The following is a 22,813-nucleotide window of genomic DNA, read 5'->3' on the forward strand; positions in this document are numbered from 1 at the left end:
CTCCACCAGATACTGTACAACCGGTAGACCAGTGGTTCTCACCCACAGGTGCATTTGCCCCAGGGAATGTTTGGCAATGTTTGAAGACACACTTGGTTGTCACAATGAGGTGGATGCTGCTGACATCTAGTGGGAGAAACCAGGGATGCTGCTAAACACCCTACAATGCACAGGACTGTCCCCACAACACAGAATCTTTTAGCCAAACATGTCAATAATACCTGGACTATAAACAGATTGAGAGCACAGTCATCCCTGTTTTGATTACTCTACATAGCCAGTGTGAATGTTCTATATACCTATTACATGGCCCAGCACAGAAGAGGTGATTGATAACTTATCTGTTGAATGAATCAATGAGTAATAAATAATGAATGAGCATTGGCTCATGCCTGTAATCCCGGCACTTTGGAAGACTGAGGCGTATGGATCACAAGGTCAGGAGTTTGAGAGCAGCCTGGTCAGCATGGCGAAACCTCGTCTCTACTAAAAACACAAAAATTAGCCAGACGTGGTGGCACACACCTGTAGTCCCAGCTACTAGGGAGGCTGAGGCAGGAGAATCACTTGAACCCAGAAGGCAGAGGTTGCAGTGAGCCAAGATCGCGCCACTGTACTCCAGCCTATGTGACAGAGCAAGACTCCGTCTCAAAAATAAATGAATGAATGAAAAATAAAGAATGAATGAATGAGTAAATTAATAACAGCAACCTGCCTAATGTGGTCTAAAGTCCAAATGCCCGCCAAGGTTATCCCACCAGAATCAGGCACATTATAACTGAGGTCAGCTCTCCATCTGTTCTAGCCCACCAGCCTCTAACCTGGCTTCTCCTCAAAAGACCCCATTAGGGTGGTGGGCAGCACTGGACACCTGATGAAGCTGCCTCTCATCGGCTTGGTCAGAAAGGGTATCCCCTGCTCCAGGGAAACACTTTTCCCAGGCTAGAGCAGAGAGTGAGAATTAGAACTAGAGATCATCGAGTTCAACTGCCCGCCAAATTTACAGGAGAGGAAACCGAGGCACACAGCGTGGAAGAAACCTACAAGGCGTTATACCGAACATCCAGAAAACACAGAATTTTACAAATAGTTTCTTCATCTCTCCCTGCCTCTGTCTCTCTGTCCTTTTCTTTATCTCTCTCTCATCTTGATTTGTTTTAGTCTTACTTTTTCTCCCTATCTTTGTTCATAGGCCTAACGTGCTAAATAACTCTGGAAACAAATGTGAACGTGACACATTCTTGTCCTTAAAGAGCTCATACCTTGTTGGAGATGACAGTTTCATATGTAGTAATGATAATAAAAAAGCTACTGCATACCAGCATTGTACTGGGTACCTTGGATATATAATTTTTAATCAACACAATAATCCTGAGGTAGGAAGCATTATCTATTGTGGAGATGAGGAAACTAAGGCTCAGAGACAGTAAATAGCCTGCCCAGGTTCACACAGCTAAACATGTAGGAGCCAGGATTAAAACCCACGCTTTGTGGACTTTAAACCTGGCCTTCTAAATACACGCACAATGGAATACAGTGTCAGGAGATAAGGCTTAGAGGAGCTTATGGAAGGTCATGAAAGCCAGATCTAAGAGTTTAGATCTTACCTTGGAGGTGACAGTGTAGGGTTATAGGTCAGGAAGTGACAAGGTCAGCAACTGTGAGAACATCATTCTCAGCAATAATGGAGAGAAACCAGAAGCCAGAAGACCAATTAGGACGCTGAAGCAATAGTTCAGATAAGAGACAAGGATCCGAACAATGCAATAGCAGTGGAGGAAGGGGAGCAGCAGATTTACTATGTTTAAGAGGTAAAGTAGGCAACATTGCCCTTGAGAGGCAGCAAATAATGCCAGCAAAAAGCACTCTGAAATTAGACATGTCTGGGTCTGAGTCCTGGTAAATCCACTTGATGCTTGTGTAGGTCAGGTGGGGTGGAGTTGGTGGGGCACCCAGCAAGGTGTCTCACACAGAGCCAGAATTCCACCCCTGACACCCAGCACCTTCGTCCTGGGTATGCCAGGACACTTCATATGCCAGCTCTTAGCTAAGCCGATGAACTCTCAGGCAGTGTAGAATGGGCTGAATAATGACCCCAAAGACATTCAGTTCCTGATCCCTAGAACCTATCAATAATACCTTATATGGAAACAAGGTCTTTGTAAATGTTATGGTTGAGACTCTTCAGATGGAAGGTTGAGACTATCCTGATCATCTGAGCAGGTCCTAAATACGATCACATGTACCCCTAGAAGAGAGAAGCAGAGGAAGATCTGACATACACTGAAGAGAGAGGAGGCAATGTGACCATGGGGGCAGAGATGAAATGATGTGATCACAAGCAAGGAAAGCCAGCAACCACCAGAAACCAACTATTTCTCTGTTTTCTCCCCAGAGCTTGTGGAGGGAATGCAGGCCTGTGACACCTAGAGTTTGGCCCCAGTGAAACTGATTTCTGACTTCTGGCCTCCAGAATTGAGAGAATAAATGTCTGTTGTTTTAAGCCACTAAGTGTGTGGTGATTTGTTACAGTGGCAATGGAAAACTAATTTCGAGCCTTATAGTTACCCCAAACTTGAATTCATTCTGTGATGAATTGGACACTCTTCCCACAATTTCCGTGTAAGCATTCATCTCCAGCCTCCTCCGTGAAGTGAGCCTCTCAGGAAATACCTACTCTGTGGAATTGCATTTCGCCCATCAAAAAAGAGGCCTCACTTCCCGTCCCTGTCTGTGTCTCTCCACCTTCTTCTCTCGGTCCTTCTCAGTCTCTCACTGTTCCTGTCGCTATTTCAGTCTTACACATCGCATTTACAGTCTGTCCTCTGCAGCTGTGCTTCTCTGCACTTCTTCCTTTTGTCTCTTTCTATCTCATCTTTTGCCTTTCTTTCCCTTCTCCCTCCCTTCTCCTATTGCCTACATTTGTATCTCTCTCACGCCTCTTTCAGTTTGATTCTTTCCTTTTCTTTCATTTGCTCTGTTTTTCTCTCTCTGCCCCCACCCCATTTCTTCTCAGTTTTCAAGCCTGAGTCTCTCTCAGCCTCTCTGATTATCCTTCTCTCCTCATCTTCTTGCTTCATCCTGACCAGTTTCTCCGTATTTTTCTGTTGGTTTGCATCTCTCTCGCTTCTGGTCTCTGCCTCTGCGGCCTCTTTGTCTCTTCCTCTCTCCTGCTGTCTATCCCTGACTCTCTAATCCATCTCTCTCTTTTTCGCTTTCTCTCCTTCTCCATCTCCCTTTCCTCTCTCCCTCTCCTCTCTTTTACAGGTCTTCTTACCTAGGGGGTGCCTCTGGACTTGCCTGCAATGGGAAAGGACTCTGCAATGACATCGGCAGCCTTCACACTGCACTTCAGAGAAGGATTCATCTGTTTAGTCATGCACTTGTCCGACACTGTGGGAGGATTGGTAGGGAGGCAGAGACAAAAGATATTTCATTGTCACATTTTTCTTCTGGCTTTACCTAGAGGTTCCTAGGCAGGTGCCTTTTAATATTCTAGCAGCGCTGTCAGCCTTACCAAAGTGAAATCACTTTTCCTTGGCCTATCCCTCTGCACAATTAATCTTCCCCCTTTAATGGTGATAATCTGTTGCTGGGAGGGGCAGGAGTATGAGCAGAAAATGAATTCTAGGTGGCAGTTTCCAAACAGGGAGCAGGTAGGAGTTCAATTTTCTTATTTGGAAGCAGGATAATGGCAAGAAAAGACCTTTATGAGGACAGAGATATGTCTGTTTTCTCTTTGTTGTATCCCAGCTCCTAGAACAGTGTCTGTCACATAGAAACCACTTAATATGAATATATAAATGAACAAATGGGTTTCAATCCTCCTTGCGCCAATACTTGATGTGACTCATCAGACAAGTGACTTCTGATATTTCATCTGCAAAATAGGGATGGTAACCAGAGCTGCCATGGCCCACAAGTAGGGGGAAAGGAGAAGTGGGATATTATGTCTGAGGAGCGGGGCAGAGCTCAGCACCCTTTAGTGCAGTCAGGCCAGCTGAACTTGCTGAGGGTTCTAGAAGAGTTGCAGGGAGTGAGAAGTATGAAGAAGGCTTCAGAGATGAGTCCACAAGGGGAGGAGCAGGACAGGGAAGGGAGGCCACAGGCCAGACAAGAGGATGTGTGTGAGACTTGTCTCCGCCGAAGCTGCTCTGGGAGGCGAAGAGGACCTGGACCTGCAGACAGAAAACAGCCATTGCTACGAAAGAGGTGTTCCTGACCCCACGAAGGAGGACTCATCCCTGAGGTTGATTATTATCCCCAGTTTGGGATTGGGTTGGATTTAGCAAGAGTCTAATTGTGAAATGACTGGTCAGGGCTGTGTTTCAGATGAGGAGGATTAACTCCGCTTTGATGCTGGCCAGCGCCTTCACCTCCCCAAGCCCATCCCCACCCCACCTTCTCAAGGAGGTCTCTCTGAGCACTCTACTTAATGCTGTGATCTTCTCCTTGTCCCCAGCCCTCCCCTTACCCTATTCTTTATCTTTACTCCATAGCACTTACTATGTTCCAGCATTCTATATAATTTACACATGTATTATTAGGTCTACAGCTTGTTTTCCATAGCTAGAATTTGAACTCCATAAAGACAGAGGTCTTTGTCAGTTTTGTTCACTGTATATGTCAAGTGTCTAAAATAACGGCACATAGTCAGTTCTCCATATATATTTGTGAATGAAAGAATGAGGATAGGATTTCTCACAAGCTTATTGTATTGAAGGCTTTGCTTGAATATACCATGTTAACTGAAAAAGGACTCGAGAGACCACATCTACCCACAGAGAAGTTAGGCCCAGTGAAGGGAAATGGCCCAAGGTCACATGGCTAGTTAATGATGAAAACCATGTTGGTCTCTTGATTCCCACTTGTGTGCACACTCAAGGCCCCAGATCTGAGGCCCTGAGACAGGAGAAGAGAGGATCCTTCAGTTATTGCCATTCTCCTAAAGCCCTTGGGACACCCTGAGAGCAGAGAGGAAGAGGTGGAGAGCTGAGCAGAATGGAACACACTGCACAGTCAGCAAGAATTTGTAGCATGAATAATCCCAAAGAGCTGAAAATTCAGAAACAATTCCCATTTTCTGATTTTTTTTCCCATTTCTGATTCAGAACCTGGATACTTAATGTCTTGTAGCTCAAACCCAACATGCTCCGAACTGACCTCCTACTCTCTCCCCTGAAGCTCTTACTGCCTCATTCTTTCAAATGCCAGATCAGGGCACCCCATTGACCCAGCTGCTAAAGCCAAAGATGAAGGAGTCATCCTTCATTCCTTCCTCTCCTTTGGGCCCCACATCCAACCTGGCAGCAGGTCCTGTTGGCTCTTCCCACAAATACATCTTCCCATCTCTACTGCCTCTGAACAGCCGGGGTCTCCCTTGTCCTCTCCTGGACCATTGCAGTCATCCCTGGCTACTCTGCCTGCTTCCACTCTTGCCTTCTCTTTTAGTGCAGCAGTGACCTTTGGAAATAAAAATAAGACGGTGTCACTTTCCTGCTTCAAACTCTTCAGTAGCTTCCCATTCACCAAGAAAGTCCAGACTCCTTAAGGTGGCCCAGAGGTCTTGGTGATCTAGCCCTTGCCCATCACCCTCCGCCAGCCCTCTTCCAGTTTCTGTCTCTCAGCTGAGGACCCTTCCCAGACACCCTTCCCTCTTCATAGGTACTGCTGCAGTCACTGTTCACTCCCAGTTCATATCTCTTCCTCAGAGAGGCCTTCCCATGCCTGCATTATCCGCAGGTACAGACTCTGTGCATTTTCTTCATAGTACTATATTAAGTGCAATATGTGTGTGTGGTTTTTTTGGTTTGTTTTACTACCTCGCTATTTATCTCTGCTTCTAGACTTAAGAACCACTGTCTTGGTTTTGTCTTCTTTGATTTTAACCATAGTATACCCTGAGCCTTCCAAAAAGCCTGAACATAATAAACATAGTAGCTGATCAGTAAATATACATTGACTAAATGAATGACAAATACAACCCATATATGTTCGTTGGCTTTTATTGCCTACAGAATAGAAGTTTAAGTTTCTTAACTTGACATTCAAAGCCTTCACTCACTTGTCTCTAGCCTAATATTTCAGCATCACATTCCACTCTACACGTTTAGCTACATGGGCCCTCGGACCCTTTTCTGTGTTATTTCATGTCATGTGCCTGGCCACACTCCGTTTCTCTGCTGATACTTGTCTTTCTCTTCCTCCCACTTTAAGACCTGTCTTTGTCCTTCAAATCTTTGTTGTATGTGCACCTCCATGAAGCTTTTTACAATTCCTCCATTTGGAATTCAGTCTTCTTCCACACATCCACAGAATTTTGTGTTCGAATTTTTGATTACACTCAAGAAGGGAAATAACATATGCACGCTGTTAGAAGACACTGAAGTTCATATGCTACCTTTGTTACATTCATGCCATGAGACTGAATTAGTTATGCAAACTCTCTTGTTTTCAATGTCCTCATCTGTGAAATATATGTAGAATTGTACTTTGACTTTGCAGGGCTTTGGTGAGGATTGGTGATAGTAACTACATTGTATGCATTGTGGAGTAAACTTTAAAAAAAAAAATAGTTCCTGCTTTTCTGAAGATGACAGTGCAACAGCCTCTCATGTAATATAGTTAACTGGAACATGTCAGTTTCCTTCTCTAGGCTATAAAGTGTATTTGTCTAATTTTCCTTTAACCCCAATCCCTGTCCTCTTCATAGCAGTATATACATGGGAGGAGCCCAACAAACATTTGAATGGATGCGTGAAGGAATGAGTGAATGAATGGGAATGAACAGTAAATGTTCAAACCTTCATTACCTGTTGAAGGTCCCCATTAAATAGGAGGCTGGGGATACTTACACCTGCCCTTTTTTTCAAAAGAGCTCTGTATGAAAGTCACAGAATCAGTCCAAGTTTTGGACAATCCCAGCTGAATTCTCCTGGTTTATTGCTTTAAGTGTCTTGATTCCATCTTCCCCATGTGACTGGCTATACCCTGCCATTTTTGAGAAAGAGATCAATGACCTACATAGGAACCAGAAAATGATGAGATTTTTAACTTACAGACCATCTTGAGATTTTTGTTTATAATGAATAGTTGGGAGTTTTCACCCCCAATTTTTTATCTCTTAATTCTACAATATAGTGGAAAGCATTCCAGCCAAGAGAATTATTGCCTTTCTTGCCTGGATTTTAAATCTTTGTTCAAAGACAGCTTGTTTTAATTGAAAATGTTCAATCAATCCCTCCTCTCCTCCTGCCCATGTCCTATTTCTTGACTCAAACAGGGCCATTGCAGTAAATAATCTAGAGTGAGACTTTCAGGGTTAGGGAATATGTAATAGGGTTGGAGGGGGAAGGGAAGAGAGTTGTCCCAGACAATGCCCATCTTTAAAACACTGGCTTCTAAACAGATCCTGTCCAAAATGATCAATACCTTACAATGGCACATTTTGCTGGAACAGCCCATCCCCTTTCCCTAGCAGAGTTCAAGAGGATTGATTTACAAAGCTACCTCCTACAGTTGCTTTAAGTCTGGCTCTCAGTGTGAGAAAGGGATCAGGTTTCTCTCTTCCTCATTCATTCATTCATTCATCCAACCCCTATGTTATTCATCAACTAGGTGCAGTCACACTCTTCATCCCAACAACACTGCCAGCAGGAAACTGCAACTCAGGAAAATGAACTGGCTCATGCAAGGTCACACAGTGTTCTAGTTCTCTAGTTCTACATTAGAAAATCTCCCCCAAAACTTAGTGGCTTAAAACAATAGCTATTTTCCTACATTCTCTGTGGGTCAGAAATTTGAGGAGGCCTCAACAGGTTGGTTCTAGCTTAGAGAGTGGTGTGTTGCAGTCAGACAATGGCTGGAGATGGAACAGTAGAGTGCTGGAGGAGCTGTAGGCTGGCTAGGAATCTCTCTCCTCTCTCTTTCTATAGTCTCAGGGTCTCAGGGCAGTCAGACTGCTCACATGGAGGCTCAGGACTCCAGCTTGAGAATTTCAGCAAGCAAGGATAAGTTACTTCACCTTTTCTGGCCTCGCCTCAGAAATCCCACTATTTCACTTCTCCCACTTCTGCCATTTTTTTGGTTACAGACAAGTACCAAGCCCATTCAAATTCAAGGGAAGGGTATACTACTCAGAGGAAGGAGTGGCAAGGTCATGTACTATGATAACATGGGAGATTGGAGATACCGTTGCAGGCATCTTTGGAAAATACAATCTGCCATACACAGCATGTGGCAGAGCCAGGATTTGGATTAAATACGTCTGCCTCAAAAACGTTTGCTGCAATCTTTTAGCTCAATCCACAGGAACCTCTGCTTTCCTCTGTGCCCTGTAGCTCTTACTGCTGGTGCACACAACCACGATTTGGTTTCCTCCAGCCAGCTGGAGACTGGCTGGGTGAAAGGTGGGTGAGACGGCCTCCGGAGTCTGCTGCTCAGAGAGGTCATGCCCAATGCCAGCTTGTGAACTTTTTAAACAAGAGGACAGAGAAGGTCAGTCACATCCAGAAGAAGAAAGCAGGTGGCAGCCCCAGAGCCCAGCAAGCCTGCAGTACATTTCACTGTCATAAACAGCTTGTCTGGTGTTTTTCCTTTTCCCATCAGGCACTGGCCTGGGATGACTCAGGATTTGACAGAAAAGGTGCCTTCAAATCAGGAAATGGGCCAGGATAGTGGAAAGCTCATGGTTCTGGAGACAGACCTGCCTGGGTTTGAGTCCTGACAGTGCCATTACCAGTTATGTGGCCTTGGACAAATTCCTTAACCTCCCATAGCAAAAAAGAGATAAAAATTGAAAATTAAAATGCACTTTTAGGCAAAGCAGCCAGTGCAGTGCCTGGCACATAGTAGGTGCTCTGCAAATGCTAGGTTTCATGTTCTAGGCCATGTCCAACCCCAGCTTGGGGACTTCTTGAAGAAGAAGAACTCACTGAGAACTCACTTGCCTATTTCTCAAACACTTGTCTATCACCATGGTCCTGGATGGAGTAATGGCCCAGAAGACCTGGCCCAGCCCCAGACAGCACTGAAGGAAGGCCTGTGGCAACTGCCCAACAGTCCTGCAAATGCAAGCAACTGCATATTTTCTTCCCACTCCACTTTGTCCTTTCCACTGTGACCTACAAAGACCCCTCCCACCAAACACTCCTCTCACACAAGCCCTGACACACTGGAGGCTTCCAAATATGCTTGTTGGATGGATGGATGGATAGATGGATGCTTGGTAAATCATTTCTGCACTGTTGCTCACTCTGTGTTTTCTCCCCGAAATGCCCCTTCAGTTGTCCTGCCTTTATAGACCAGCCGAGAATGGTCCTTCTCCACTGATCCCCTAGGACCAACCTCAGGTTCCTCCTCCTCTACATATTACCCTGCATGCCCCCCTCACCTATTCCTGAGTCAGGGATGTGAGTCTTGTTTCTCAGTAGGTGGAGTACCCTACCATGTGTTAGGCAAGAGAGACACAGAAGTGAATATGGAATGGTGCAGGTGCTGGAGAGGTAGTTTGGGAAGGAAGATAAACACATGCAGCCAGGGTACTCACTTTCAATCCCAGCTCTTCATTAGGTGCCCAACATTTTGGGAAATCACTTATCTTCTCTGAACAGTGGGAATAATATACCTAATTCATTGGGTTATTGTGAGAATTAAATGAGTCAATATACATAAGGCACTTAAAAGATTGCACAGCACCAAAGACTTCATGACTGAAACACCAAAAGCAATGGCAACAAAAGCCAAAATTGACAAATGGGATCCAATTGAACTAAAGAGCTTCTGCAGAGCAAAAGAAACTATCATCAGAGTGAACAGACAACCTACAGAATGGAAGAACATTTTTGCAATCTCTCCATCTGACAAAGGGCTAATATCCAGAATCTACAAGGAACTTAAACAAATTTACAAGAAAAAAAACAAACAACCCCATCAAAAAGTGAGCAAAGGATATGAACAGACACTTGTCAAAAGAAGAAATTTATGCGGCCAACAAACATATGAAAAAAAGCTCATCATCACTGGTCATTAGAGAAACACAAATCGAAACCACAATCAGATGCCATCTCACACCAGTTAGAATGGCAGTCATTAAAAAGTCAGGAAACAACAGATGGTGGAGAGGATGTGAAGAAATAGGAGCACTTTTACACTGTTGGTGGGAGTGTAAATTACAACCATTGTGGAAGACAGTGGGGCAATTCCTCAAGGATCTAGAACTAGAAATACCATTTGATCCAGCAATTGTATTACTGGGTATATACCCAAAGGACTATAAATCATTCTACTATAAAGACACACACACGTATGTTTATTGTAGCACTATTCACAATAGAAAAGACTTGGAACCATCCCAAATGCCCATCAATGATAGACTGGATAAAGAAAATGTGGCACATATACAGCATGGAATATTATGCAGCCATAAGAAAGAATGAGTTAATGTCCTTGGAAGGGACATGAATGAAACTGGAACCATCATTCTCAGCAAACTAACACAGGGACAGAAAACCAAACACCACATGTTCTCACTCATAAGTGGGAGTTGAACAATGAGAACACATGGACACAGGGAGGGGAGCAACACACACCGCGGCCAGACAGGGGGTTGGGGGCTGGGGAAGGATAGCATTCGGAGAAATACCTAATGTAGATGATGGGTTGATGGGCGCAGCAAACCACCATGGCACATGTATACCTATGTAACAAACTTGCATGTTCTGCATGCATATCCCAGAACTTAAAGTATATTTTAAAAAAAGATTGCCTAGCACATATTAAACATTATATGAGTATTAGCTATTATTTATTTATTTATTTGTTTTTATTGTTTTTGGAGATGGAGTTTCACTCTTGTTGCCCAGGCTGGAGTGCAATGGTGTGATCTTGGCTCACTGCAACCTCTGCCTCTTAGGTTCAAGTGAGTCTCCTGCCTCAGCCTCCCCAGTAGCTGGGATTACAGGCATGCGCCACCACACCCAGCTAATTTTGTATTTAGTAGAGATGGGGTTTCACCATGTTGGTCAGGCTGGTCTCAAACTCCTTACCTCAGGTGATCCACCCACTTCAGCCTCCCAAAGTGCTAAGATTACAGGCATGAGTCACCGCACCCAGCCAGCTATGATTTGTTAATTCAACAAATATATATTTCATACTTATTGTCAGATGAGTACATGGGTATTTAGGTGATGAATAAGACAGATAAGACCTCTGCCTCATAGAGCTTGCCTGCTAAAAGGGGCTATTGAAAAGAAGAGACAGGTAAAATACAGTATGATTAGTGCTGTGGTTGGTGCAGGCTAGGAAGAAGAGGTTGTGGGAAAACCTAGGAGAGACTCCTGTCCTAGCAAGGACAGCCAAGGAAGACTTATCCAGTAGAGTGACAACTGAATTGAGTTCTTGAAGCTGAGAAGGAGTGGGCCCTGGAAGGCATGTGAAGGGAGGAAGAGTGGTCTGGAAAGATGGCACATATGGGGCACAGGCCTGGAGGCAGAAGAAGCTCAGTGTTTCCAGAATGTGAAGGGCAAGGGGAGTAGGTGGGAGGTAGCAAGCATAATGTTGAGAAAATAATCAGGGACCTGACTATGAACAATACTGTAAATCATGCTCAGAGATTTGGACTTTGAAGGCAACTGAGAACCACTGAAGGGTTTTACTCAGCTGAGTGACATACTCAGAGCTGCATTGCAGAATCCCTCTGGCTGCACTGTAGAAAATGAACCAGAGGGGGGCAATTCTGTGGCAGGGAAACTAGTTAGGACAGGATGACAGCAATCTAGGAGAAAGATGATGCTGGCCTATTCTAGGGGGGTGGAAAGAAGTGAAAACATTCAAGAGATGGTAGGTGTCTTGGAGAAGGGTTAGTGACAGCTTGGATGTTCAGAGCTAAGAGATGAGGGAGAAGGAATGGCTAAGGATTAAGCTGAGTAAACACATAATTCCCATGCTGTGAGATAAGTGATAAGTGCTTTGAATGAAGCCAGCTCAGGAGTCATGAAAATGTGGGACAAGGGCACCAATCACAGTTCTGGGAAGAGAGAATAATATCCTGGAGGGCTCTAATAAAGAAATATCACCTCATTAGAGAAGCAAGGGGTATGAATTAGCTGAGGAGAAGGCAGGAGCAGGTAGGGAGGAACTTCAGCGGAGGAAATAACATGTATGAAGCCCAGAGATGTGAGCTATAATGCACAGAGAAGATATTCTGTTGTTGAATAATGATTGTTGTACTCATTCATATTAAGGTGTTAATGGTCAATATGAAATTGACCCTTCCCCAAGAAGTTTGTGCTTTTACAATCACAAATCGTTACCAGAAAGATTCATTGTTGGAGGAATTTCAAGGTGCAGTGGGAACATGATTTAGGGTCACAGGGTTTTACCATTGTGCCTGAGGTTACTAAAGTGGATGACTGAGCCCTAAGGGTCAAGCAGGCACTGGTCTATATACAACCAATGTCTCTTGCCCTTGGGGTTTTTGCTTACCTGGCTCCATCCTGAGCCACCTGAGGCTAGACCAGAGCAGCCCAGTGATTTCCAAAGGGCTGTACCCTGAAAGCTACTAGCACAGGCTTTGGGGTAAGACTCCCTAGACTCATATCCTGGCTCCTTCTTTTCCCAGTTTTGTGACCTTAGGCAAATTACTTCACTGCGATGCACCTCAGTTTTCTTATCTATAAAATTAGGACAATAATAGTGATTACCATTTAAGGTTTTTCAAGGATCAAAAAAGAGAGCACATACAAAAAGCTTAGAACAATGAGTGGTGTAACTGTTTTTATTACTGTTATTATTTTTATTAGTAGTCCTCTTTTCACTCTGTCTCAATCTCTTTTCAAAGTTGCTCCTTAACACACACACCTGCAGATATGAAGCTGGGGCGGAACGTGGCAAGAACCTTTTTGGACTATTATCGGCTGAACCCCATGGTTGAAAAGGTGGCAATTCCCATGCCGAGACTACGGTAAGTGGCAGAGCAGAGAGGTTTGGGCTTGAGTTCTGCTCCACTGGCTGTATTCAGGGGCAACTTCCCTTAGCCTCTTGCTGACACTCAGCATCCCATCTGTGCAGCAGGAAAGATAATCCTGGCCCTGCCACAGAGATTTTGGGGCATAAGAGCATATTTCCTGAGCATAAAGAAAGTATCATTAAGAGGTCAGACAGTGAGGGCAAGGTCACATTCCTGGTTCTAACTTGGGAATCCACAGGGATGGGGCTTGCTGGGGAGCTGGGTTCAGTCATTGTTCTAAACTAATTTGGGTGTTTCTATGCACTACCTCTCCTGATACCTCATCCTCTGAGGTTCCTATATGAATTTCTCTGATCCTTCAGTTTCATCGTCTATAAAGTGAGGACAGCAGTCCTCACATACATGATTATTATGAGATATGTGTTAAAGCACCCAGCACAGTGCTGTCAGTACATGATAGTCTCCTTCCCTCAAGATGTAAAGGTTTGGGCTGGAGAGGACACACCCTTGAGAAGTTCTACCTTGGGTCCTCTTCTGGGGCCAACTTGCAGGGCCATTGAGGAGAGAAGGTCAGGAGGTGAGCCTCCATCCTGTCTGAGGACTTGGCCAGAGCCTGAAGCACTGGGCACTTCCATGACCACTGGCTGTGAACTCAGCTAGCATAAGGACAGTGACATCACATGGCATCTGGAATGTGCTGGCCCTGCCCCATCTCTTAGACTCACCTCCCACTCCCTCAGTGGTCCCTCCTACTTGAAGGACATGACAATGCCCAACTCCTGGCTCCTGCCAGACCATTCTTTCCACTGACCTTTGCCATGACCTTGCTCATGTATGTGGATGCCTCAGGGCCTTTGCACTGATGCACCTTCCTCCCTACCCTGTTATTAATAAAAACAATATAAATCACTTTACTTATTGTACAGAGTACTTTGTGTACATTGTATTATTTATTCCTCATAGACATTATATTCCCCATCTTACAAATAAGGAAAAGGACACTCAGAAAGACGATGAGAAGATGTGAGATGCCTGAGGACAAAGAGTTTTTGGGAGAGCCAGGGTTTGCTCCTAGGCTTTTATTATTTGAAAGCCGAATTGAAGTATAACTAAGGTTCACCTCAAGTAGAAGTTCGTCAGCATGGGTTCAAATTCTGTCTCAGACTCATGTGAGTCATAGGATCTTAGGCAAGTTTCTTGGCCTCTTGAAGCTTTTCTCTGCTTATCTATGAATGGGGCTAATAACAATGATATCTAAATATGGTTTTGTAGAATGGACACAAGCTTAGCACAGTGCCCAGCAGCTGGTAGATGCTCAATAAATGTTTTCAGGTCCTCCAGTCCCAGATTTCCAACCAGCTCATCAAGACCTAGGGCAAGTCCTTTGACTTGTTTGGTTGGGTGATGTCTCAGGGCCTATGTTCCACGATGCTATGAGTCATACATCTCTCAGCCCCATGTCATAGCATCTTCATGACAAGACATTCTGATACCCTGTCTCAGATTGTTTCTAAATCATCTGGAGTCTTTGTGCCCCCACCCCCATCATGCATGGCATATTAGAAACTCTTGCAGGAGAATCACGTCTATTTCTTGTGCCCCTGAAGTGCCTGGCCTGCATTGTGCATACATGCATGTATACATTCATTCGTTCATTCACTCAGGAAAAGCAACACTTTATACCAGGCCCCTAACAGGAAAGAAGTGCTGGGATGAGTGGCTGATTAAAGCATGACCCCTACCTCTGAGGAGTTCACCTCTAGAGGAAGGTGCTCAGTTCATTCTTAGAAGTCATTCTTGATTGTTTAAAGTTCTTAAACATTTAAAGCTTTATGAAACTCAAAAGAATTCTTAGAATCTCATTTACAAGTTAATTTGGGGATTGTCTCTTTCAGGTCCTCTGCCTAAATACAATTATCTTCATCCTTAATCATTTTTTTTCTTGCATGTTGCATTGTCATATACCAATGAAATGGTGCTGACACTCAGGAAGACCTTAGTGATCCTCTAGTCTCTCTTTATGATACAGAGGAGAACATGGGGACTTAGGGAGCAGAAGGAGCTGGTCAAAGACATGTGGTCAGAGCCAGGACTGGAGCACAGGCCCTCACCTGCAGTGCAGTGTGTTCAGTGTCTACCAGTGAAGAGTTCCTGGAGATGGGAGAGAATGGAACCCTGACACAGCTCTAAAGGACACAGGGGAGATCTCAGGGCCCAGAGTTTAACTGTTCATGGCACTTCCTTGCCTTGAGCTTTGGAGCCCTCTTCAGAAAAGATCTAGAGAGCTCCTTCCTCATGAGTTCAGAGTTTTGAGGACTTGAGCTAAATGCACCCACCCTTAAATTAAGAAAAAAATTAATAACCTCCTCCCTATGCACACACCTCTGCCTCATCAAACTGTGAGTACCACTTAGCTCTAGATTGGTCAGTAATCCTTGAAAAATGAATTCCCAGGAGGGTACAAGACTCTGAGCTCTAATTTGGGTTTTAAATACTTCCCCTTTTTTGTATTATTTTCCACCCAAGCATCAAATAGCTTAAGTGAAAGAGCAGTTCTGGCTTTAAAGGAAAATTACATGTTTTGACTCAAAATTAATCTTTGTTTTCTCCCATCTCCATGGATAATTACAATATGTCACTTTCTGCTCACACGCTGGCAGAAACCTGCCAGCATCATTGGATACTGGGCCACCCTTCAGATAGGGTCCCTCGGGAGGGGCAGCAATGTGGGCACAAGAGCTCAGGCTCGGGGGCATGGCATTGATGACCAAAGCTGAGGCCCCACATTTTGTTTAGCACACAGTGGTACAGTCGTAAGCCCCAAATGCTCCAGCAAAGGGGATAAAATCAGACAGGAAGAAGGAACAGGGCAGGTGTGCTTCTGTAGGTAAACAGAGCATGATTGTGGTCTCCGAGCAAGAGATGGACTCAGGCTCATTCACAGGCTGGAGGGGCTGGCTCCAGGGAGAGGTTATGATGGTTGTATGTGTGTGTAAGGGGGCTTATCAGCTCCTCAACACACTGGAGCCCACTATGTGCCAGTCCTTGTGCCAACTGCTAGAGGATTATAAATAGTCCCTGCCCATTGTGAGCTCAGATTTGTGGAGGATAAAGGCAAGTATAAATGTAAAGATAACAAACAATACTGAAAAGTGTATAAGTACTCAACTATGTATCAGGTTATGCCTTCTTTCAAAAACCTTCCATGGCTCCCCATTACCTTTAGGGTAATGTTTCAACTCTTCTTGCTATTCAAGACCTTGGCCTACATTTTAAACTTCATTTCCTACTTTCTACACCCCTCCACCCCCATGAGCACCCTGTCTATCCCACCTGATTTCTATCACCTTGTGCCTTATGCTTCAACCCAAACAAGTTAGCTGTTTTCTTGCCTTCATGTCTCTGTACATCCTTTTTCCTCTTGCTGGAATGAGCTCCCTTTCTGCTTGTAGATGGTGAGCTCCTAATTATCATTCAAAACTCAGTTCAAATATCACACCTTCTGTTTCCTTGTCTGTATTCTCCACCTGAGACAGAGCTGCTTCCTCTCTGCTGAGCTCCTAACTGTGTTTCGTACATACCTCTAGCATGGTGTGTCCTGTGGTGTATTGTCATAGCTTCTATGCATGTCTGGCTTCTCTGCTAGCTTCAGTGTCCTCAGTCTTACTTACTTCTGTATCCTTAGTGCATAGTGGAGGGCCTAGCATAGATTAAATTCTAAATAATTCATGAGTGTTACTGAGCTGTGGTAGAACTGAGAAAGTCCCCAAAATTATCCACTTTGACCCCTTCACACTAAAGAAAAGTTAGACCCAAGCAGAAGTTCCTCTCCTACAAAATCTGGCAAGTATTTTGTAGCTGGCAGGCATGTCCCAAGAAAGCTTCAGAGACGAAGTGGCACTTGAACTTGGCTTTAACAGACATATGGAATTTTGATTGATGAAATAGAAAGGGGAGAGAGGGTATTCCATGTTGGGGAATAGAGTAGAGAACAGCCAGAAGCAGGACCTAACAAGACACATTCCAAGGCAACGTGTTGCAGGAAGTCAGGGACCCTGAATGGAGGGACCAGCTGAAGCCATGGCAGAAGAACATAAATTGTGAAGATTTCATGGACATTTATTAGTTCCTCAAATTAATGCTTTTATAATTTCGTATGCCTGTCTTTACTGCAATCTCTGAACATAAATTGTGAAGATTTCATGGACATTTACCACTTCCCCAATCAATATTCTTGTGATTTCCTATGCCTGTCTTTACTTTAATCTCTTAATCCCGTCATCCTCATAAACTGAAGATGTATGTCACCTCAGGACCCTGTGATGATTGCATTAACTGCACAAATTGTTTAAACAATATGAAATCTGGGCACCTTGAAAAAAGAACAGGATAACAGTGATGTTCAGGGAACAAGGGAGATAACCATTAGGTCTGGCTGCCTGCGAGCTGGGCGGAACAGAGCCATATTTCTCTTCTTTCAAAAGCAAATAGGAGAAATATTGCTGAATTCTTTTTCTCAGCAAGGAACATCCCTGAGAAAGAGAATGCATTCCTAGGGGTAGGTCTCTAAAATGACCACTCTGGGAACATCTGTCTTTTACGGTTGTAGATAAGGGATGAAATAAGCCCTGGTCTCCCGGTAGCACTTCCAGGCCTATTAGGATGAGGAAATTCTCGCTTAATAAATTTTGGTCAGACTGATTGTCTGCTCTCAAACTCTGTCTCCTGATAAGATGTTATCAATGACAATGTGTGCCCGGAACTTCATTAGCAATTTTAATTTTGCCCCAGTCCTGTGATCTCGCCCTGCCTCCATTTGCCTTGTGATATTTTATTACTTTCTGAAGCATGTGATCTCTTTGACCCACACCCTATTCATACACTCTCTCCCCTTTTGAAAATCACTAATAAATACTTGTTGGTTTTGTGGCTTGGGGGGCATCACAGAACCTGCCGACGTGATGTCTCCCTCGGACACCCAGCTTTAAAATTTCTCTCTTTTGTACTCTTTCCCTTTATTTCTCAGACCAGCTGACACTTAGGGAAAGCAGAAAAGGACTCACATTGAATTATTAGAGGCGGGTTCCCCTGATATCTGGGGCCTAAACAATTTGTGCAGTTAACGCAATCATCACAGGGTCCTGAGGCAACATACATCCTCAGCTTACGAAGATGATGGGATTAAGAGATTAAAGTAAAGACAGGCATAGGAAATCACAAGAATATTGATCGGAGAAGTGATAAATGTCCATGAAATCTTCACAATTTATGGTCAGAGATTGCAGTAAAGACAGGCGTAAGAAATTATAAAAGTATTAATTTGGGGAACAAATAAATGTCCATGAAATGTTCACAATTTATGTTCTTCTGCCATGGCTTCAGCTGGTCCCTCTGTTAAGGGTCCCTGACTTCACACAACAGCAATGACAAGGCCAGAATGTTTAGAGTAAATGATATGGTGAAGATAAGACTGAAAGTTCATTTCTAGTCATCAAATACTCCTCAAGCACCTATCCCATACCAGACCTGCACTTGGCTCAGGAATTATAGAGAAAAAGCATACACATCAAACTTATCATCTCATAAGAGAAAGAGATGAACAAAGAACCACCTAGAAAATGGCAGGCGGAGGAGTGATGAGATGTACAAAGTGCTAAAAAGGCCTAGGGATGGGGGAAGCTTATTTTTTGGGAATTTGTCTTCCTAAAGGAAGTGGGGCTCTTTCTCTACCTCTTTAGAGGTAGGGAAGGGAACAGCCTCTGCAGAGACCTAAAGGTATGGGATGTTTTGCCTTCCAGTGGCTCCTTGCACTCTCTGTGTCCCCATCTTTGGTTGATGGCTTTTTGCCTTCCTAGCTCACCCTCCCTAAGTCCTTCTGCATATTCACAGTCCTCTCTAGCCTTTGCACAACTTGTCCCCTTGCCACCATCCCCCCATGGCTGCCCCAACTATGACCAAACCTGGGCCTGCCTCCTCTTTCTCCCCGTAAAAACATATTTACGTCCTGTGCTCCATTTGGGTGTTAAGAACAACATCCTTCAATGACAGATGAATAGCACCTTGTAATTTACAAAGCTCTTCTTCAACCTCCATTTACCAGGGCCTATGAGGCAGGAAGGACATGAATTTTTCTCCTATTTTAGAAATAAAGAAATAGAGGTCCAGAGAAGGTAAGGAACTGCTTCAAGATCACATTGCCCATAAGTTACACCCCATGCATGTGCTCCAGGGTGTTAATAGGTACTGATGTCTAGCTGTATCTCACCTATTCTGGCAGCCTTGTTATGTTAGCAAGGCTCTTCAATGAATGTGGATTTTCAGGCAGTAAGGCTTCCTTTAAGGAAGGAGGGTATGTTAGGGCAAGGTGTCCCTTTATGTGGTGCCACCTATTCTGTCTTTACCTTATATATGACTCATCAACAGTAAAGAAAAATGGGTGCACCAAGGTCAGAGCTTGATGGGTTCCAAATCCTCTTCTTCAATTTGAATTCAAACTTAGTTCAAGAGATTCTCATATTTATGACACTAACCACTTCCTGACACATATTATAGTTATTGTTTTGTGTAGGTATTTTATGCAATTGTCTCCTCTCCTAAGCTATAAGCAACTTGAAGACAGTATCAATGCCTGCTGGTCTTTGTCACCTTTAGTGTCTGTGGGAAGAAGACCAGGTTACTGTTCCTGGGAGGTTACAGTCCAGTGGGGAAGATAGACATGCACACAAATGATTTCATCACAGTGTGTATATGTGCTGTCTTCTCTCTTTCTGTTATCTCCCCCTTTGCAGGAAAGAAAAATCCCCTCCTTACAAGCACCCACTCCTGCGGGGCCCAGCCAGCAACTACCCCAACGGCAAAGGGGACAAGAAGAGCTCAGTGAACCACAAAGACCCTTCAAACCCTTTTTAAAGACACGGAGTCCTGGGAGGTCTTATGGGGACAGGAGCGTGCATTTTCTGCTGGGGAATGAAATTAATCACTCTTTTCTAGCTTCCAAGGATTTGTGGATTAATGCATAGGCTAGTGAAAGGGAAGGGATACAATGAGAAACTTCATCATTGATTTTCCCTTTTTCCAATGGAAAATCAATTGTAAGCCTTCAGCTCAAAAAGCTCAGGAACAAAATAGGAGACTGGAACCAGGTGATCACAGATGCTATTTTCTACAACACAGAGATCTTCCAAGATGAGGAAAACCTACACATCCCTTTTAAGATACTTGACACATATCAGGTCAGTTCTTTCAAAGCCACTTTACATTTTTAAGTTTTATAGTTACTGCAGATGGTTACCTTTTAAATAGGCTTGATTGTTTACAGATTTAGAAATGCAGTGTTTGTATTTTCTGATCCAAAACAACAGCAACAACACATGCAACCCAAGGGCAAATGCATCCTAGGGAACAATGGGACAGGATTTTTGAATTCACAGTGGACTTAAATATATGATCACTGTATCTAAGCTGCATGCTTCCTGATTCCCTCAAACCCCAGCATGCAGATTTAGAAAACTGTGCTGAGAGCTATTTCCCTATTTCCTGGATAGTTTCATTAAAATTTTAGCTCCAAAGACAAAAACGCACTGGTCCTTCATTTTAAAAGGTTTATTATGGTTAGTCTCCAGATCCCAGGAGACAGAGATTAAGCATGGCCCCTGAAGATGTGGGCATTGCTAATCTGCAATGAGGAAAGTGTGATTGCCAGGCAAGGAAGATGCAAAAGACACAAGGATGCACCCTGAGGCAGGGAAGAATGATAAAATAAAATGGTAGTAGCAATTCCCAAGGTGTAGCAAGCTAAATATTGTGCATTTTTTGTGAAGAGTAAAGTGCCTTTGTATGATGAATGGGTCCAGGGGAGTCTGCTCCCTTCCTGTCTGTGGAAACAGCAGGCTGAGTCACCATGACAGCCTGCTAATTAAAATGACCTCCCGGAAATGAGGATTAGAAGACGGGGAGAGGCAGGAAGGCTCCAGGGAGGAAAAGCCCTTAGCACAAAGCTCCACTAAAGCATTTTTTGTTTGTTTGTTTGTTTGTTTGGGTTGGAGATTATTGAAGTTTGCTACAAAAATCAAAAGCAAAACTTGTTCTCCTTTGCATGCTGGTTTTCAGAAATAATAACAAAGAGCCATACGTTGATTGGCTACAAATGTCGTGTTGTACATACAGTCTCTCCCCTGGGTTCGTTTTGCCCATAGGAACACAAATAAAGTGTTTTGTGCCGCTTTTCTGTTCCTCTGAGCATTCTTGGCACCTTTCCCTTTCGGTCTCCCACTGCTCAAGAACCAACAGGCAAACCCCCAAACTGGTATAACCCTGACTTTGAGATCAAGGACTTTGTTATCAAAATAAGGGACAACAGTCAAGTCTTGATTTCCAGCAGTTCCCGTGTCAAAGTCCCAGGGAGTTTAATTGACTGCAACCAGCTTGGCATGCACCAAGAGTGTGTCAGTCTTTTGGAAATGATAGCATTATTTTAGATAGCATGAAAAGAGGCAGAGTGCATAAAATGAGAGAGACAATAGTCTGGATCCATGTTTCCTTGGCCAGGTCACTTCCATAATGTTGTGATCATATATTGGCCCATATATTTAAAACTACATTGATTAATTGGATCATAGACTACACAAACAGCAGGTATAATGATGATTTAAGAGCAAAAACTTGGATCCAGGCAACTTTGGCTCATTCTGCATCCAAACCCTACTTCTATTTCTTTAAAACTGTGTGATCTTAGGCAAGTTATTTAACATCTCTAGATCTTAGTTTCCTTACCTGAAAGATGGTCATAGTAATACTTACCTTGCTATAATAGTTATGAAAGTTTAATGAACTTAGGTGTGGAAAAAGTAGGCAAAAATCTTTATATGCTCACTAAATGGTAGCTTTGATCATTTGGAATATGACTAGGAAAGTGAGGTGTCTGCAAATCCTTCCCCATTAGAAAGGAATGGAGCAGTTTATTGTTTAAAATAAAAAATAAGAGTGAGTGTGAATAGGAAAGAAAGATCACAGTCTCCAAAAAGTTAAAGGGACATCATTGGACAAAAGAAGCAAACTTGTTCCGTGTTGTCCAGAGGTAATAACCAAATCTGGAGAGTGAGTCTCAGTAAGATAGATTTCTGCTCAGGATGAGGAAAACTTTTAGTGAATTGAATTGCCAACCACTGGATGGGCTCCTTTGGAAGACCATGAACTCCCCATCACCACAGGAGTGCAAGAAGAGTCTGAATGACATCTGTCTGGGAGGAAATAGAGGGGACTCACTTTCTAGGAGGATGCTGGGTTGGAAGTTGGATGCTCCAAAGCGTCGCCTCATGTCATTTCACTGGACTGGGATGACATGGGACAGGATGTTACATTTCTGGATGTCAGCAAATGGAGTGTACAGTATAGTACTTAATGCTAGACACAGTGATATTAACTGTCTCTGAATCATAGCATATGGGCTCTGCTAAAATTTCCCATTCCGAGAGAGAGAGAGAGAAAAAAAAAAGAAACTGGCTATAAGGCAGCCTATAGGGGGGTGTGTTTGCAAGATGAACTATCTGCTTTTCCACATTGGCAGAGCAGAAAAAAAGGGCTGGGCAAGAGACCAGGGGTTGTCAGCAGCCCTTTGTGTGGTCTTGGCCTGCTCAGCTTCTCCTTAGCTTTCTTGGACAAGGTTATACCTATCACCTCAAGCTAGAGGGGAAAGGTTTTCAGCACTGAGATGGAGGACAGCACCAAGAGGTGTACAATCAGCCAGAGGCTGCTAGCCCACCTGGCTCCAGCAGAGGGCGCGCCAGCCTATCTTCTTGTCTAGCCACGTCTGTCTTAGATTAGAGCCACAGGTGGGTGGAGCTGCCC

At 43.8% G+C, this 22,813-nt stretch overlaps 1 protein-coding gene across 4 annotated transcripts in view; it reads left to right on the top strand.

Moving 5' to 3' along the window:
- LOC103224854 (AGBL carboxypeptidase 4) overlaps nt 1–21,186 on the top strand; it is a 1,478,618-nt gene extending 1,457,432 nt beyond the window's left edge. For 2 of the 4 annotated variants that reach the window (XM_073007314.1, XM_073007316.1), the window contains exons 12-13: nt 12,865–12,961; nt 19,756–21,186. In XM_073007314.1, the coding sequence (XP_072863415.1) occupies nt 12,865–12,961; nt 19,756–19,876 (218 nt within the window). In that variant the 3' untranslated portion in view covers nt 19,877–21,186. Of the gene's footprint in view, nt 1–12,864; nt 12,962–13,518; nt 13,882–19,755 lie in introns of those variants that run through there. The other 2 variants (XM_073007315.1, XM_073007317.1) reach the window with 1 other exon arrangement.
- Nucleotides 21,187–22,813: the final 1,627 nt, after the last annotated feature.

Source organism: Chlorocebus sabaeus, chromosome 20 (genome assembly GCF_047675955.1).
Source record: "Chlorocebus sabaeus isolate Y175 chromosome 20, mChlSab1.0.hap1, whole genome shotgun sequence".
Lineage (NCBI taxonomy): Eukaryota > Metazoa > Chordata > Mammalia > Primates > Cercopithecidae > Chlorocebus > Chlorocebus sabaeus.